This window comes from Coregonus lavaretus, assembly GCF_964263955.1.
Source record: "Coregonus lavaretus genome assembly, chromosome: 5".
In the NCBI taxonomy this organism is placed as follows: Eukaryota; Metazoa; Chordata; class Actinopteri; order Salmoniformes; family Salmonidae; genus Coregonus; species Coregonus lavaretus.
Window position 1 is genome coordinate 49113960 of NC_139992.1, and position 18359 is coordinate 49132318.

An 18359-nucleotide genomic window follows, 5' to 3' on the forward strand; every position below is an offset into this window, starting at 1 on the left:
AACAATGGATATGTTATGTAATGCAACAATAGCTTACTGCCCATGCTTCTTTGAGATTGCATTTGTGTGTCAAATACATTTGTCAAACAGCAAGCAAAATCAAGTGCACTTCAAATAATGTGTTTGACCCGGCTGTCTGGTGTTTGCCCATGTTTATCCCAAGATTCACAATGGCTGTCTAGACCACCTCTCTCTTTTCTAGTGCCAGCTCTGGCTAGTATGATTGGTTCCTTCCATCTTTTACCACTTCTATTCCTGAATACCAACCCTGATTGATGGTGCATTCAACTGCTGCATTTTCTTTTAGGAAATGTACCGTTTCTAGTTGTCAACGGACATGCTAGTTGTCACAACGGACATACCTTGAAAATGGAAATACGTATACGTCTCATTACCAAATCTCCTCTTGTCATTCCCTAGTCATCCCTAGTGGTTCCCTACCTCTCCTCTCCTTCCCAAATGTTCTGTAGTTATTCCAATAGAATACAATACTTGCTTTATTGGTCCATTGAGACTGAAAAATCCCAACCTGCCTCTGGAGAAATTAGGGGTAAAGTGCGTTACTCAAGGGCACAACAGCGGTATATAGCACATGGGATATTGAAGCCGGTAACCCTCCGGCTGTCGGTTCACCTCCCCACAGATGTCCCCCCGTCAAATGAGGGGTTCCTCCCCGTCAACACACTAACCTGGAGACTACCGCCAACAAGTAGTTCCCTACCTCTCCTCTCTTTCCCACACCACCTCTGACACTCGTGTTTGGTGTTGAAGCGGTTGTGGTTGCCCTCACAGCCCCCGTAGACAAACGGCCGGCACTCCCCGGAGCGGTGGTGGTAGTACCACAGCAGGACATACTCCCAACACCCCCCCTCTGACATGGGCTGCAGGCAGGGGTCAGGGGTCAAGTCTAAAGCAAAAGTAGAGATAATATAACCTGGTCACAGATTTATTTGTACCAAACATGACGATGACCGTAGGACCTAGACAGCACAAACAGATCTGGGACCAGGCTAATCACTAAATTATAGGAGTTAAGTATCAGAGTATTAAGAGAAGCTTTTCTGAGGCATGTTTGACAAGAGTGAACACATTCAAAAACACGTAGAATTAGGCATATTATCCTCAGTGAATAAAAATAATTTGTGGAAACCAGAGAAATAATGTTCATTGTGCTGTGATATCAAGCGTATGAGTCATTGTTAGATCATCCATGAATTAAGTGAAATATGTTATTGAATAGGTTTGTCTTTCAATGTGGGATACACATTCATTCATAAATTCTAGCGTGTGCACACACACACTTTGATCCGTGGACTAAAGTGTGGTCTTATCTTTGTGCCCCATACACTCCCTACTGCATTACAGCTGATATGAGAGAGAGATGGAGAGAGGGAGAGAGGGAGAGAGGGAGAGAGGGAGAGAGAGGGAGAGAGGGAGGGAGAGAGGGAGAGAGAGGGAGAGAGGGAGGGAGAGAGGGAGAGAGAGAGGGAGAGAGGGAGAGTGAGGTAGAGAGGGAGAGAGAGGGAGAGATAGGGAGAGAGAGGGAAAGAGAGAGAGAGAGAGAGAGAGAGAGAGAGAGAGAGAGAGAGAGAGAGAGGGAGAGAGGGAGAGAGGGAGAGAGGGAGGGAGGGAGAGAGGGAGAGAGAGAGAGGGAGAGAGAGGGAGAGAGGGAGAGAGGGAGAGAGAGGGAGAGAGAGAGAGAGCGATAGAGAGAGAGAGAGAGAGAGAGAGAGAGAGAGAGAGAGAGAGAGAGAGAGAGAGAAAGAGCGAGAGAGAGAGAGAGAAAGAGAAAGAAAGAGTCCCACTCCCACTCCTCTAATCAACACACAGGGCCCTTGATAAATGTCAATTCTATGGGCCCTGGTCAAAAGTATTACACTATACAGGGAATGGAGTGCCATTTGGAATACAGCCCTGGTCTGCAGACTCGGCAATGACGCCACTTAAGTCTGTCCGACTGACATGGTCTCTCTTAGTGACTCTCTATAGGTTCATACTGGAGGATGAATAGGGAGATATGGAGGAAAGGGTTTATGACGAATAAGACTAATGAGAAATGGAAATGTCTATGAATGTCCGTTATCTCCGAGTCTGATGTTTGTCTGTGACTGATACATTTTGCATGTAAAATACACTGCATTTCCGAGGAGATTATGGAGTTTGTATTTTATTCTTATTTAACTATTTTTTATCAGGCAAATCAAGTCTGCTGTAATGGAATCAATGTAATACTCCCAAAAGTGAAAACCCCGCCCATCTGGCACTCCAGGCAAACTCAATTAAATGCTCAGAGTATCTGAAAGGATCTGATATTTTTGAACACAGGTCATGGGTCTATACCTGTACGTTAAGCTACATGTCACGATCCCGGACGGGTGATTACACATAACAACGGTGACATTGACATTGACAGGGGAAATGTTAGAGTGAGCCTTTGATTATTTCTGATCTCTTTGGTTCAAATAGGGATTCAAATGGGATGAGAAGCCCACTAGCCTAGGGCTGGCTAGGATAATGATCCATGAAACACTGTGTTTTGATGCCTTCTGTCTGCCCCTCTCTCTCTTTCCCTCTGTCTTTGTCCTCCTATTCTACTCACAGTAATAAACCACCCAGAATAGAGTCTAGCTTCAGGGTTGGGATCAACTCTGGAGGTTAGTAAGTAGATGAATATGATATTGAATTGGTCTAAGCGAGGGTCTCACCTAGGGACAAGGTTAGTGAAGGAAAAAATTACAGATTTTTATTTATTTATTAGGTCCTCAAATAGGTGAGGTATGACAATAAAAGACCTGCGTTTTGAAGTCGGTTTAATAATACTTTCCTGTGGATATTTGTCTTGAATTTCGACCCGAATAAGAACCAACCCCACAGACAATCGGCAGAGTAAGTTTTAATATGATTTTATTCAACATTCGTGACAGACAAGGGACGTTTAGGTTTTCTTCTGTGTAAAAATGTGTGGCTATGCTGTACTGGCAATGGAAAGCATCATCACATTGGGACCAGGGGCATATATGTGGTCAACAGACTCTGGCAAAAACTGCTTTGAACCTTGACTTACCGGTAAGTTTGCCATAACCTGGGGTCCCCTCCTCTCGCAAGGGGACGGGGGGAGGAGTGTTTGATCCTACCAGCTCCTTTTCAAGTATTTCCTCTTCCTCTTCCATCTCATCCTCAGGTAGGCTGCGAGTTAGGATGGATACATGCTCGTCCGGCTCCCTCTCACTCAACATGCTCTCAGCATCCGGGTCCTTGGACTTCGCCACAAACTTCAAGTCCATCGCTGCAACAACCACAGACAGAATAGTCAGTGTTTCCCCTACCATTGAATAAACATGAGCCTGCCTTAAAGAGGTTTTTATTAGTTTCAATTGACAATTTCATAGCCAGGCATTCGCACCTCGCCCGGAAACTAATGGAGAAAAATAACTTTGAGTTATTACACGCATTTGATATGATATGTTGATACAAAACTAATGATATACTGTAGTGATGTTCTCTATCGATAATGCAACAATGCCTTTCTCCTCGAAGTTGTGGAGGTGTAAACTAAAGATGTGTTTGACCCTGTGGTTAAAGGGCCCTATGAGTTCTGGTGTGTGGCGTGATGGTTTATGAGTCTGGTGTTTGTGAATGACTCCGGTCGGTCACGGTGTCCCCTCTCTCAGCGGGCCATTCCACAGAGAGAGCACACCAGATGGCAGAACACACAGGGGTGCCATGCCGCAGCAGTGGGAGAATGTACATTTTAGAATGTAGAACAGACACACAGCCACACAGACCTGCATGCGCACATTACAACATAAACACTCACCACACTGGTTCACCACCTCTTGGTTGACCAGCTCCTTCACCTCCTCAGCCTGAGAACAGAGAGAGCAGAGTGCTGTCACTCTGCTTAGACCCTGTCTTCAACCAAGCTGTCTGTCAATACAAATATGTCTTGGACAAGGCAGGTGTCAAACGTGTATAAGTAAGATGCACTTACAGAGAGTCCAGGTTCCCCTTTCTCTCCCTTTAGTCCCTCGTTTCCAAGCTCTCCCTGGAAAAGACACAGTGGTTATTATCACAGCAATTATTACTGTCACCCAGCCTAGGGACAGTAACTCCCATTAGGTATTGATACATTAACAACAACATATGTGTGAGTGCTATCCTTTACAAAAAAACATTTCAGTTTTGAAACTGCAGTAAAAGTGCAGTAACTGCAGTCGACTGTGATATTTTGGACACAGTAATTGCAGAATAAGTACTGCAGTTGAACTGCAGTTCTACTGCACACTAACTGCAGTTATACTGCACTCTGACTGCAATAGTTTTTGGTAAGGGATGTGTCTGGTCTGGGAAGTAGCTTACACTGCCTCCTCTTTGTCCTGGAGTTCCAGGTGGTCCTGTCTGACAAGGCTTCCCTCTGCCTCTCCTGCCCCTCTCTCCCTGGGACAACAACACAGTAAAATTGAGAACGCACTTACTCACACAGGTGCTGTGCATGCTAGCAAGCCCACGTACATGTGCGCTCACAGGCACATGCACAAACAGGCAGGCACAGATAGGCACACACACAGACAGACACACTTACACACACACTCTCTCACATATAAATACAAACCGACAACTTCCTTCACTCTAAATTCCATTATACAAAAATTGTATACTATTATAAGAATGACACGTACTTCCCTACTACGTACTTCCCTACTACGTACTTCTCTACTACGTACTTCCCTACTACTACTTCTCTACTACGTACTTCCCTACTACGTACTTTCCTACTACATACTTCCCTACTACGTACTTCCCTACTACGTACTTCCCTACTACGTACTTCCCTACTACGTACTTCCCTACTGCATACTTCTCTACTACGTACTTCCCTACTACTACTTCTCTACTACGTACTTCCCTACTACGTACTTCCCTACTACGTACTTCCCTACTACTACTTCTCTACTACGTACTTCCCTACTACGTACTTCCCTACTACTACTTCTCTACTACGTACTTCCCTACTACATACTTCCCTACTACGTACTTTCCTACTACATACTTCCCTACTACGTACTTCCCTACTACGTACTTCCTTACTACGTACTTCCCTACTACGTACTTCCCTACTACTACTTCTCTACTACGTACTTCCCTACTACGTACTTCCCTACTACTACTTCTCTACTACGTACTTCCCTACTACATACTTCCCTACTACGTACTTTCCTACTACATACTTCCCTACTACGTACTTCCCTACTACGTACTTCCCTACTACGTACTTCCTTACTACGTACTTCCCTACTACGTACTTCCTTACTAAGTACTTCCCTACTACGTACTTCCTTACTACGTACTTCCCTACTACGTACTTCCTTACTACGTACTTCCCTACTATGTACTTCCCTACTACGTACTTCCCTACTACTACTTTTCTACTACATACAGTGGGGGAAAAAAGTATTTAGTCAGCCACCAATTGTGCAAGTTCTCCCACTTAAAAAGATGAGAGAGGCCTGTAATTTTCATCATAGGTACACGTCAACTATGACAGACAAATTGAGGAAAGAAAATCCAGAAAATCTGGATTTTTAATGAATTTATTTGCAAATTATGGTGGAAAATAAGTATTTGGTCACCTACAAACAAGCAAGATTTCTAGCTCTCACAGACCTGTAACTTCTTCTTTAAGAGGCTCCTCTGTCCTCCACTCGTTACCTGTTTTAATGGCACCTGTTTGAACTTGTTATCAGTATAAAAGACACCTGTCCACAACCTCAAACAGTCACACTCCAAACTCCACTATAGCCAAGACCAAAGAGCTGTCAAAGGACACCAGAAACAAAATTGTAGACCTGCACCAGGCTGGGAAGACTGAATCTGCAAAAGGTAAGCAGCTTGGTTTGAAGAAATCAACTGTGGGAGCAATTATTAGGAAATGGAAGACATACAAGACCACTGATAATCTCCCTCGATCTGGGGCTCCACGCAAGATCTCACCCCATGGGGTCAAAATGATCACAAGAACGGTGAGCAAAAATCCCAGAACCACAAGGGGGGACCTAGTGAATGACCTGCAGAGAGCTGGGACCAAAGTAACAAAGCCTACCATCAGTAACACACTACGCCGCCAGGGACTCAAATCCTGCAGTGCCAGACGTGTCCCCCTGCTTAAGCCAGTACATGTCCAGGCCCGTCTGAAGTTTGCTAGAGTGCATTTGGATGATCCAGAAGAGGATTGGGAGAATGTCATATGGTCAGATGAAACCAAAATATAACTTTTTGGTAAAAACTCAACTCGTCGTGTTTTTGAGGACAAAGAATGCTGAGTTGCATCCAAAGAACACCATACCTACTGTGAAGCATGGGGGTGGAAACATCATGCTTTGGGGCTGTTTTTCTGCAAAGGGACCAGGACGACTGATCCGTGTAAAGGAAAGAATGAATGGGGCCATGTATCGTGAGATTTTGAGTGAAAACCTCCTTCCATCAGCAAGGGCATTGAAGATGAAACGTGGCTGGGTCTTTCAGCATGACAATGATCCCAAACACACCGCCCGGGCAACGAAGGAGTGGCTTCGTAAGAAGCATTTCAAGGTCCTGGAGTGGCCTAGCCAGTCTCCAGATCTCAACCCCATAGAAAATCTTTGGAGGGAGTTGAAAGTCCGTGTTGCCCAGCGACAGCCCCAAAACATCACTGCTCTAGAGGAGATCTGCATGGAGGAATGGGCCAAAATACCAGCAACAGTGTGTGAAAACCTTGTGAAGACTTACAGAAAACATTTGACCTGTGTCATTGCCAACAAAGGGTATATAACAAAGTATTGAGAAACTTTTGTTATTGACCAAATACTTATTTTCCACCATAATTTGCAAATAAATTCATAAAAAATCCTACAATGTGATTTTCTGGATTTTTTTTCCTCATTTTGTCTGTCATAGTTGACGTGTACCTATGATGAAAATTACAGGCCTGTCTCATCTTTTTAAGTGGGAGAACTTGCACAATTGGTGGCTGACTAAATACTTTTTTTCCCCACTGTACTTCCTTACAACGTACTTCCTTACTACGTAGTTGCCTAACTAAAGCTCAACCCGATCATTAGGCTTACCTTGCCTCACTAGTTATCCTATAAATATCTAACACATCCAGATGTTTTGTGATGAAACGTCCCCTTGGAACATTCTCATTACATCCTCTCCATCCCTTCTCTCCTATCAACATCAAGAGGCTACTAATTGTGGCTGAAAGGAGTTATTAACATAGAGGTTTGGATAGCGTTCCCGCCGCATCAGAAATTAGACCAATTTCTGTGTCTTAATTATGCCTCTATTCTCTTCCTTCCTATGCGTTGCTATACATAGGAATGTAGTCTCCTGCCTGTCTATCTATCTGACAGCCATTCTGCTAGGTGGACAATGTGCCTGCTGTAATCAGGCTTGTTTCATCTCATCATGACGTTGTGTGGTTCTTTTTTTATTGTTGTAACTTTTGTGGAAAGTGGATTTTTTAAGGTGCACTGTGACTGGGCAAAACTGGGTTCTGGGGTTGGTTGGGCTGGGGTTGTTATTGTTGTTGTTGTTGTTGTTGTTGTTATGCATGCATGAAGGACATAGACAGACAGGCTTACATACATACATACATACAGACAGACAGACAGACAGACAGACAGACAGACAGACAGACAGACAGACAGACAGACAGACAGACAGACACATACACAGACATACACAGACAGACTGTCACACCCTGGCTAATGGACTCTATTTGTTGAGCCAGAGTGTGTTTGTTCTATGTGGTTATGTCTATGTTGGGGGTTCTAGTTAGTCTGTTTCTATGTTTGACTGAGTGACTCCCAATCAGAGGCAACGAGTGTCAGCTGTGTGCTGGTTGTCTCTGATTGGGAGCCATATTTAACTGTCTGTGTTTCACTTTGTGTTTGTGGGTTTTTGTTCCGTGTTCGGTCAGTGTCACCGTGGACTTCACGAGTCGTGTATTTGTTTTGTTTGGTGTGCTTTTTATCGCTGTCGATAATAAAGATCACCATGTTCGTGCAACACGCTGCGTATTGGTCTACTCACTCCTACGACGATCGTGACAGAAAAACCCACCAAAACGGGACCAAGCAGTGTGAAGAGGAGAGAGGAAGGACCTGGGATCAGTGGAGTAGGAGTTTCGACTGGGCCCCGCTAAGTGAAGAGAAGAGGGGCTGGTCTATGGAGCAGTGGATTAAAAGTCTCGACTGGGCCAAGCCAAGTGAAGAGCAGAGAGGTTGGACTTGGAAGCAGTGGGGTGAGAGTCTGGCGAGAACTAGGGAGGCCTGGTCCACGGGGAGGAGAGAACCCCAGAAATTTTTTAGGGGGGGGCTCACGACGTGGAAGACGGGGCAGCAGGAGGCCGCGATGGAGCGGTCCAGCGGGTGTGCAGAGGAGGCCGCCAGGTTAAGGGGGCCACTGGTCACAGAGGAGAGGGAAAGTGTGGAGGCACGGCGAGAGGTACTGGGGTGTGTTACCAGTCCGGTCCGGCCCGTTCCTGATCCCTGCGTAGGGCCAGTGGTGTGTGTCCCCAGTACGGTCCGGCCTGTTCCTGTTCCTCGCATCGAGCCTGTGGTGCGCGTCGCCAGCCCGGCCCGGCCTGTTCCTGCTCCACGCACCAAGCCTACGGTGTGCGTCGCCCGGCCTGTTCCTGCTCCACGCACCAAACCTACGGTGTGCGTCGTCAGCCCGGCCCGGCCTGTTCCTGCCACTCGCACCAAACAGACGGTGCGCGTCGCCAGCCCGGCCCGGCCTGTTCCTGCCACTCGCACCAAGCCAGGGGTGCGAGTCGCCAGCCCGGCCCGGCCTGTTCCTGCCACTCGCACCAAGCCAGGGGTGCGAGTCGTCAGCCTGGTCCAGCCTGTTCCTGCCACTCGCACCAAGCCAGGGGTGCGAGTCGTCAGCCTGGTCCAGAACGTTCCTGCTACTCGCACCAAGCCAGGGGTGCGAGTCGTCAGTCCGGTGAGGCCCGTTCCGGCTCCACGCACCAAGCCAGGGGTGCGAGTCGTCAGTCCGGTGAGGCCCGTTCCGGCTCCACGCACAAAGCCAGGGGTGCGAGTCGTCAGCCCGGTCCGGCCCGTGGCTGCTCCACGCACCAGGCCAGGGGTGCGCATCGTCAGCCAGGTCCGGTCCTTTCCTGCCTCGCGCGCCAAGCCAGGGGTGCGCGTCGTCTGTCCGGCACAACCCGTGCCTGGGTCACCGGTGCCTAATCAGGTACCGGTCAACGGCTCCACAACGGAGCTGAAGCTAGCCGCTCCTGCTACGTCCAGGTCAGCTCCAGCCAGCGGGACCAGACCGGACCAGGGGCGCTATGGGGGGTTTATTGGAGGGTGGTGGGCAAGCCCGGAGCCAGAACCGCCGCCGAGGAGGTATGCCCACCCAGCCCTCCCCTGTTTTGCGTTTTTGAGGCGCGGTCGCAGTCCGCGCCTTTAGGGGGGGGTACTGTCACACCCTGGCTAATGGACTCTATTTGTTGAGCCAGAGTGTGTTTGTTCTATGTGGTTATGTCTATGTTGGGGGTTCTAGTTAGTCTGTTTCTATGTTTGACTGAGTGACTCCCAATCAGAGGCAACGAGTGTCAGCTGTGTGCTGGTTGTCTCTGATTGGGAGCCATATTTAACTGTCTGTGTTTCACTTTGTGTTTGTGGGTTTTTGTTCCGTGTTCGGTCAGTGTCACCATGGACTTCACGAGTCGTGTATTTGTTTTGTTTAGTGTGCTTTTTATCGCTGTCGATAATAAAGATCACCATGTTCGTGCAACACGCTGCGTATTGGTCTACTCACTCCTACGACGATCGTGACACAGACACACAGACACACTGACACACAGACACACAGACACACGAACAGACACACAGAGTACACACAAAATTGTGCTTCCATGACACCAATATACAATAGGTTACCGGAAGCAAGGTTACTATAGTTCGATGATTTAAGATTTGTTTTTTATTTCTATTCGTTTTTAGATTATTATTTTTTAATTCAGTTTAGTTTCAGTTAGTTTTCAGACTTGATTGACTAGTTTTTATTTAATTTCAGTTTGATAAAAAACCTTTCTATGTCGTTTTCAGATGATTTCGTTTCAGTTTTAGTGTTAGGGACAGAAAGTGGCCAATGGGAGGCTAGCCATTAGGCCTATAGTTCGTTTTTTTGGGATGTCACTTCTTGCCACTGGGGGGCAGTAAGATGATGGGCCAGGACCATAGACTTGGATAAACATAACATCCCTGTCACGGTTTCGGCCGAGGCTGCCTCTCTTCCTTGTTCGGGCAGGCTTCGGCGTTCGTTGTCTCCGGAATACTAGCTGCCACCGTTGCATGTTTCTATGTTCGTTTGCTTTTGTCTGTTTGTTGTGACACCTGTTCTCGTTTAGTGTAATTAGTGTCCTATAAGTTTCTCGTTGTGTTTGTCTAGTGTTGTGTGTGATTGATTTTCTGTCGTGTGTTGTGCTTGTATATATATTACTTATTCGCTCGGTTGAGCTTTACTCCACTGGTTTGGAGCGTTTACGCACATGGTTTGTGCGCCTTTTGTTTTTGTCGCCTTCGTGCGTAGTTTCGCCTGCGGGCCAGTGTGTTCGATTTTTCCCTTGTTGGGAATTACACTAAAGTCTTTTGGACTATACTTCGGTGTCCTGCGCTTGATTCCTCCACTACACCCACCTACAGCATTCCTGACAGAATCACACACCTTCTAGAATGGAATCAGCAGGAGCCGCAGCAGCCCAGGCGACACTGGAGGAAAAGGTCCGTGAACAGAGTGACCAGATCCTGCAGATGGGGTCCGCACTGCAGGAGGTGATCACCACCATCCGAGGCTGGGGGACTCCTCCACCGCCATCCTCTCTGCCAGCACCATCGGCAAGTCCGCCCATTCCCGCTCCGGAACCCAGAGGAGTTCGACTCTCGCTCCCGAGGGCCTACGATGGGACCGCGGCCGGGTGTCAGGGATTCCTTCTCCAGGTGGAGCTGTACCTGGCCACCGTGCACCCGGCGCCCTCGGGACATGAGAGCGTGTCCGCCCTGATCTCCTGCCTTTCCGGGAAGGCGTTGGAATGGGCCAACGCAGAGTGGAGGAGGATCGACGCGGACACCATCACCTACGACGAGTTCTCCCGCCGCTTCAAGGCGGTGTTTGACCATCCCCCGGAGGGGAAAGCGGCGGGGGAGCGTCTGGTCTTCCTCCGGCAGGGGAGGAGGAGTGCCCAGGAGTTCGCCCTAGAATTCCGTACTCTAGCGGCGGATGCAGGGTGGAATGAGCAGGCTCTCATCGATCACTACAGATGTAGTCTACGCGAGGACGTCCGTCGGGAGCTGGCCTGTAGGGACACCAGCCTCTCGTTCGACCAGTTGGTCGACATGTCCATCAGGCTGGATAACCTGCTAGCTACCCGCGGACGTTCCGAGGGGGGTCCGTCCATTTCACCCTCCAGCGCCTCCGAGCCGTGCCCCATGGAGCTCGGGGGCGCTGGCGCTAGAGAGAGGAGGGGTCGGCTTACGAGGGGGTCCATCTCCTGCACCAACTGTGGTCGGGGAGGACACACCGCGGCTAGGTGCTGGGGATGGCCTCCTAGGGGAGAGGACGACAGGTCCCGCACTGGGGAGTCCTTCCAGGTGAGTAGGCGCCCCACTCACCCAGAGCTCTCTGTTGCACATTTCTGTATACCTGTGCGTTTTCCACAGGTAGCACCTCATTCCCAGCATAAGGCGCTGGTAGATTCAGGCGCGGCTGGGAATTTTGTTGATAAGAAGTTTTGTTTAGCCTTAGGGATTCCCCTTCTCCCTGTTGACGTCCCTTTCCCCGTTCATGCCCTAGATAGCCGTCCGTTGGGTGCAGGCTTGATCAGGGAGGTCACTGCGCCACTTAGGATGTGTGCGCAGGGGGGTCATCAGGAGATGATTCAGCTATTTCTGATCGACTCGCCTGCGTATCCGGTGGTGCTGGGCATGCCCTGGTTGAGTACCCATAACCCATCGATTTCGTGGCAGGAGAGGGCTCTGATGGAGTGGTCTGCCCAGTGTGTGGGTCGATGTTTGGGCGTTTCCGTAGGGGCTACCTCGGTGGAGAGTCCAAACCAGGTGCCCGCATTGCACGTTCCCCCTGAGTATGGGGATTTGGCTATTGCGTTTAGTAAGTCGAGGGCGACGCAGTTGCCGCCCCATAGGCAGGGAGATTGTGCGATAGACCTCCAGGCAGGAGCTGCGCTCCCACGGAGCCATGTGTATCCTCTGTCTCAGGAGGAGAAGAAAGCTATGGAGACTTACATAGACGAATCTCTGAGACAAGGATACATACGGCCTTCCACTTCCCCTGCGTCCTCGAGTTTCTTTTTTGTGAAGAAAAAGGATGGTGGTTTACGCCCGTGCATCGATTACCGTGGTCTCAATCAGATCACGGTGAAGTACAGTTATCCACTCCCGCTGATTGCGACCATGACTGAGTCATTGCATGGGGCGCGTTTCTTCACTAAATTAGATCTCAGGAGCGCGTACAACTTGGTGCGCATCAGGGAGGGCGATGAATGGAAGACAGCCTTTAGTACCACCTCGGGCCATTACGAGTATCTTGTCATGCCATACGGGTTGATGAACGCTCCGTCAGTTTTCCAATCATTCGTGGATGAGATCTTCAGGGACATGCAGGGGCAGGGGGTGGTTGTGTACATAGATGACATTCTCGTGTACTCGCCTACCCGAGTCGAGCATGTGGCCCTGGTGCGCAGAGTGTTGCGGAGGCTGGTGGAGCACGACCTGTATGTGAAGGCAGAGAAGTGTCTGTTTTTCCAGGAGTCGGTCTCCTTTTTGGGGTATCAGTTGTCTGCGTCAGGGGTGAAGATGGAGGTAGACCGGGTGTCAGCCGTGCGTAATTGGCAAACACCAACCACTGTGAAGGAGGTGCAGCAGTTTTTGGGGTTTGCGAATTACTACCGGAGGTTTATCCGGGGTTTTGGACAGGTGGCAGCTCCCATCACGTCTCTGTTGAAGGGGGGTCCGGTGCGTCTGCAGTGGTCTGCTGAGGCGGACAGGGCGTTTGGGAGGCTGAAGGACCTGTTTACCTTGGCCCCGGTGCTGGCGCATCCGGATCCCTCTTTGCCATTTCAGGTAGAGGTGGACGCGTCAGAGGCCGGTATAGGAGCCGTGCTTTCACAACGGTCAGGCGCGCCACCTAAACTCCGCCCCTGTGCTTTTTATTCCAAGAACCTCAGTCCGGCGGAGCGAAACTATGACGTAGGGGACAGGGAGCTGTTAGCCGTGGTACAGGCCCTAAAAGTGTGGAGGCACTGGCTTGAGGGGGCTCAACACCCTTTCCTCATTTTGACGGACCACCGTAACCTGGAGTACATCCGGGCAGCGAGGAGGCTGAACCCTCGCCAGGCAAGATGGAATATGTTTTTGACCCGGTTTACATTTAAGATCACGTACATCCCTGGGTCACAGAACGGTAAGGCAGATGCGCTGTCTCGGCGATATGACACGGAGGAGAGGTCCGTGGAGCCCACTCCCATACTGCCGGAGTCGTGTCTGGTGGCACCGGTAGTGTGGGAGGTCGATGCTGAGCTCGAGCGGGCGTTACGCACCGACCCTAGTCCACCGCAATGCCCGGAGGGTCGGAAGTACGTTCCGCTCGAGGTTCGGGATCGATTGATCTATTGGGCTCACACGTCACCCTCCTCTGGACACCCTGGTATCGGCCGGACAGTGCACTGTCTTAGTGCCAAGTACTGGTGGCCCATGTTGGCAAGGGATGTGAGGGTTTATGTTTCCTCCTGCTCGGTGTGCGCCCAGTGTAAGGCGCCTAGACATCTGCCTAGGGGTAAGTTACTACCCCTGCCCGTTCCACAACGACCATGGTCCCACCTCTCGGTGGATTTCCTTACTGACCTTCCTCCTTCACAGGGGAATACCACTATACTGGTCGTTGTGGACCGGTTTTCTAAGGCCTGTCGTTTGCTCCCCATGCCGGGCCTTCCTACTGCCCTGCAAACTGCCGAAGCACTATTCACCCATGTGTTCCGGCACTACGGGGTACCCGAGGATATTGTGTCTGATCGAGGTCCCCAATTTACCTCCAGGGTCTGGAGAGCCTTTATGGAGCGGTTGGGGGTCTCGGTGAGCCTCACCTCGGGTTACCACCCGGAGAGTAATGGGCAGGTGGAACGCGTGAACCAGGATGTGGGTAGGTTTCTTAGAACATACTGCCAGGACCGGCCGGAGGAGTGGGCAAGGTACGTTCCCTGGGCCGAGATGGCCCAGAATTCCCTACGCCATTCCTCCACTAACCTAACCCCTTTCCAATGTGTGTTAGGTTACCAGCCGGTTCTGGCACCTTGGCAGCAGAGCCAGATCGAGGCTCCTGCAGTGGATGAGTGGGCGCGGCGCTCGGAGGAGACATGGAACGCTGCACACGTCCACCTGCAGCGGGCCCTCCGTCGTCATAAGGCGAGCGCCGATCTCCACCGCAGTGAGGGACCGGTGTACGCACCTGGTGATCGAGTCTGGCTCTCTACCAGAAACCTGCCCCTCCGCCTGCCCTGTCGGAAACTGGGTCGGCGGTTTGTAGGGCCATTTAAAGTCCTGAGAAGGTTGAACAAGGTGTGTTACAAATTACAACTACCTGTTGAATATAAAAGTATTAACCCCTCGTTCCATGTGTCTCTTCTCAGGCCGGTGGTAGCTGGCCCACTCCAAGAAAGTGAGATCAGGGAGACTCCTCCGCCCCCATTGGACATCGAGGGGGCACCGGCGTACTCCGTGAGGTCCATCTTGGATTCGAGACGTCGGATGGGGGGTCTCCAATATCTAGTGGAGTGGGAGGGGTACGGTCCGGAGGAACGGTGCTGGGTGCCGAGGAGAGACATTTTGGACCCGTCTCTCCTGACGGAATTCCATCGTGGGCACCCGACGCACCCTGCTCCGCGTCCTCCTGGTCGTCCCCGAGGCCGGAGTCGGCGCACGTCTGGAGCCGCGCGTCAAGGGGGGGGTACTGTCACGGTTTCGGCCGAGGCTGCCTCTCTTCCTTGTTCGGGCAGGCTTCGGCGTTCGTTGTCTCCGGAATACTAGCTGCCACCGTTGCATGTTTCTATGTTCGTTTGCTTTTGTCTGTTTGTTGTGACACCTGTTCTCGTTTAGTGTAATTAGTGTCCTATAAGTTTCTCGTTGTGTTTGTCTAGTGTTGTGTGTGATTGATTTTCTGTCGTGTGTTGTGCTTGTATATATATTACTTATTCGCTCGGTTGAGCTTTACTCCACTGGTTTGGAGCGTTTACGCACATGGTTTGTGCGCCTTTTGTTTTTTTTGCCTTCGTGCGTAGTTTCGCCTGCGGGCCAGTGTGTTCGATTTTTCCCTTGTTGGGAATTACACTAAAGTCTTTTGGACTATACTTCGGTGTCCTGCGCTTGATTCCTCCACTACACCCACCTACAGCATTCCTGACAATCCCTGTATCTGTGTCAGCAAGGGCAGCTATCACAGACGCCATCATGAAATAATAATTCAAGTAAAATGAATTGGCTGATCCCTCCTGATGACCCAGCTGTCACGACTCCAACCGGGCCATCAGGTCATGCCAAATCAAAATGGCGAAAGTCCTCAATGGCGCTGCCCATGTAAACACAGGCTTTTGGCCACTAGAGTACTCCATACAACTCCGTGGCCAGGACATAGGTTTGGTTAGGTGTAAATTATAAATCAATCCTATTGTGAATTGGATTGAAAGGATAAGTGCCTAGACTGGTGAAAGAAATATTGTGGAAGGAAACTCTCTTGCCCATGTTTACACCAATCCCTTTGCTTTTTTAGCTTTAGTAGTAGATGTAAGAAGAATCAAGTACCTGTACCTTTATCTGACACAAAAACTACAAATGAATCATGATACATTTGACATTTTATATTTATGTAATATTAAACATGTATCACTGACTAACCCCTTCAAATAGGGCTACTAAAAACAGCTGCAACAGCAGCAAAAACATATGCAATACAACACTTCTCCACAAATCTATCAGTTCACAGCCAGCCAGCTTGTGTGTGTGTGTTTGTTTCTGTTCAAGCAAACAAGATGTTCTGGTTTATCTTCAAGAGAGGTGTTCGTTTGATGACAGTTGTCCACAGTCAGAGAAAATTCTCTCCACAAACGCTTGGGATGCAGGTGCAGAAACCAGATCTAGTGCCACAGAGCACAGCTTTGGATAAATAGCAATCCTTGCCTGCCAGAACTGGAGAGGTGACTCTGTAAACATGCCTTCCTTTACCTCTTCCAGGTATTTCCCCATCTCACACAGGGCACTTAATGCCTTGTTGGATTGAAGTTAGCTGCCATTCAGTATGCATGCGAAGCGCTCACGCAGTGACTTCAGGAGGACCTGTGCCAACTGTTTTGCAACAGTAGTTGACTGCAAGTGTGCCTCAAGGTTGAGAAGGCACGGTACCACATCAGTTTGGCTGTCAGTTTGAAGTTGGTCGGTGTGTATTGCGAACGGCTCCATTAACTTCACAAGATGTTCTTGCTTGGCCCACTCACGCTCCGTGCTCGCCCTTGGATTTCTTCCCTGTTAGCTAGTGATAGCTAGTGATAAGGATGCACAAGCTAGACCTATACCCACCAGATTCAGAACCTCGAAAACTCAATTTTAAATTAGTTTTGCCCAAAAATTTGAAAAAAAGAAACTATTTTAGTTAGCAGTTTTGCAGGCAAAGATAATAGTTTCAGTACAGTTTAAGTATTCCCATTTACTAAATAGTTTTTCCAATTTTAGTTTTTATTTTAGTTCAGTTTTCATTTACTATAATAACCTTGACCGGAAGGCAACCTCAATCTACCTTGGTTCCTGTCTCTCCCTTGGACCCATTATGTCCTGGTCGCCCCTCCGCTCCATCACTTCCTGGTGTCCCTGCTGACCCCTTAAACCCAGGGAACCCTGGGAAACCAGTGGTGCCCTGCACAAGACAGGGACAACATGAATGGTGCATGATGGGAGAAAAACATAATGCTTCAAGAACTATATGAATATTTCCACATTCCTCTGTAGTATGAAGACAGCGCCGGAGAAGATGGCTGCCGTTTTACAGCCCTCTAACCAATTGTACTATTATGTGTGTTTTTCCGCGTTATTTGTAATTTATTTTGTACATAATGTTTCTGCCATCGTCTCTTATAACCAAAAAGAGCTTCTGGATATTAGGACAGCGATTACTCACCTCGTATTGGACGAATATTTTTTCTTCAACGAGGCGGCCGCGAAGGATATCATACAGACACCCGACAAGGCCCAAATCCCTGTCATTCGCGTGAGGAAGAGACGGAGATATCGTGGACGTAGATCGGGGTGCCTTGTAAGGATCCGACGGCGAGCGAGTAAACTGCCTCTTCCATCAATCCTATTAGCCAACGTTCAATCATTTTAAAATAAATTGGATGACTTAAGATTACGGTTATCCTACCAACGGGACATTAAAAATTGTAATATCTTATGTTTCACCGAGTCGTGGCTGAACGACGACAATGATAACATTCAGCTAGCAGGCTATACGCTACATCGGCAGGACAGAACGGCTGACTCCGGTAAGACAAGGGGTGGCGGTCTGTGTATATTTGTAAACAACAGCTGGTGCACAAAATCAAATAATAAGGAAGTCTCGAGGTTTTGCTCGCCTGAGGTAGAGTATCTTATGATAAGCTGTAGACCACACTATTTACCAAGAGAGTTTTCATCTATATTTTTCATAGCTGTCTATTTACCACCACAAACCAATGCTGGCATTAAGATTGCACTGAATGAGTTGTACAAGGCCATTAATCAACAGGAAAACGCTCATCCAGATGCAGCGCTCCTAGTGGCCGGGGACTTTAATGCAGGGAAACTTAAATCCGTTCTACCTAATTTCTACCAGCATGTTAAATGTGCAACCAGAGGAAAAAAAACTCTAGACCACCTTTACTCCACACACAGAGACGCATACAAAGCTCTCCCTCGCCCTCCATTTGGCAAATCTGACCATAACTCTATCCTCCTGATTCCTGCTTATAAGCAAAAACTCAAGCAGGAAACACCAGTGACTCGGTTAATAAAAAAGTGGTCAGATGACGCAGATGCTAAGCTACAGGACTGTTTTGCTAGCACAGACTGGAACATGTTCCGGGATTCTTCAGACAGCATTGAGGAGTACACCACATCAGTCACTGGCTTCATCAATAAGTGCATCGATGATGTCGTTCCCACAGTGACCGTACGTACATACCCCAACCAGAAGCCATGGATTACAGGAAACATCCGCACTGAGCTAAAGGGTAGAGCTGCCGCTTTCAAGGAACGGGACTCTAACCCGGACGC

The 18359-nt window shown here is 49.0% G+C and overlaps 1 protein-coding gene across 1 annotated transcript in view; it reads right to left on the bottom strand.

Annotated features, from left to right (window-relative positions):
• Positions 1-629: 629 nt before the first annotated feature.
• The window catches only part of LOC311129302 (uncharacterized protein), a gene marked incomplete at both ends in the record, with an annotated part of 90150 nt that continues 72420 nt past the window's right edge, over positions 630-18359 (bottom strand). The window contains 6 exons of the mRNA XM_084161583.1: positions 630-907; positions 3065-3286; positions 3818-3866; positions 3992-4045; positions 4360-4437; positions 16849-16965. Of these exons, the coding sequence (XP_084017709.1) occupies positions 630-907; positions 3065-3286; positions 3818-3866; positions 3992-4045; positions 4360-4437; positions 16849-16965 (798 nt within the window). The remainder of the gene's footprint in view (positions 908-3064; positions 3287-3817; positions 3867-3991; positions 4046-4359; positions 4438-16848; positions 16966-18359) is intronic.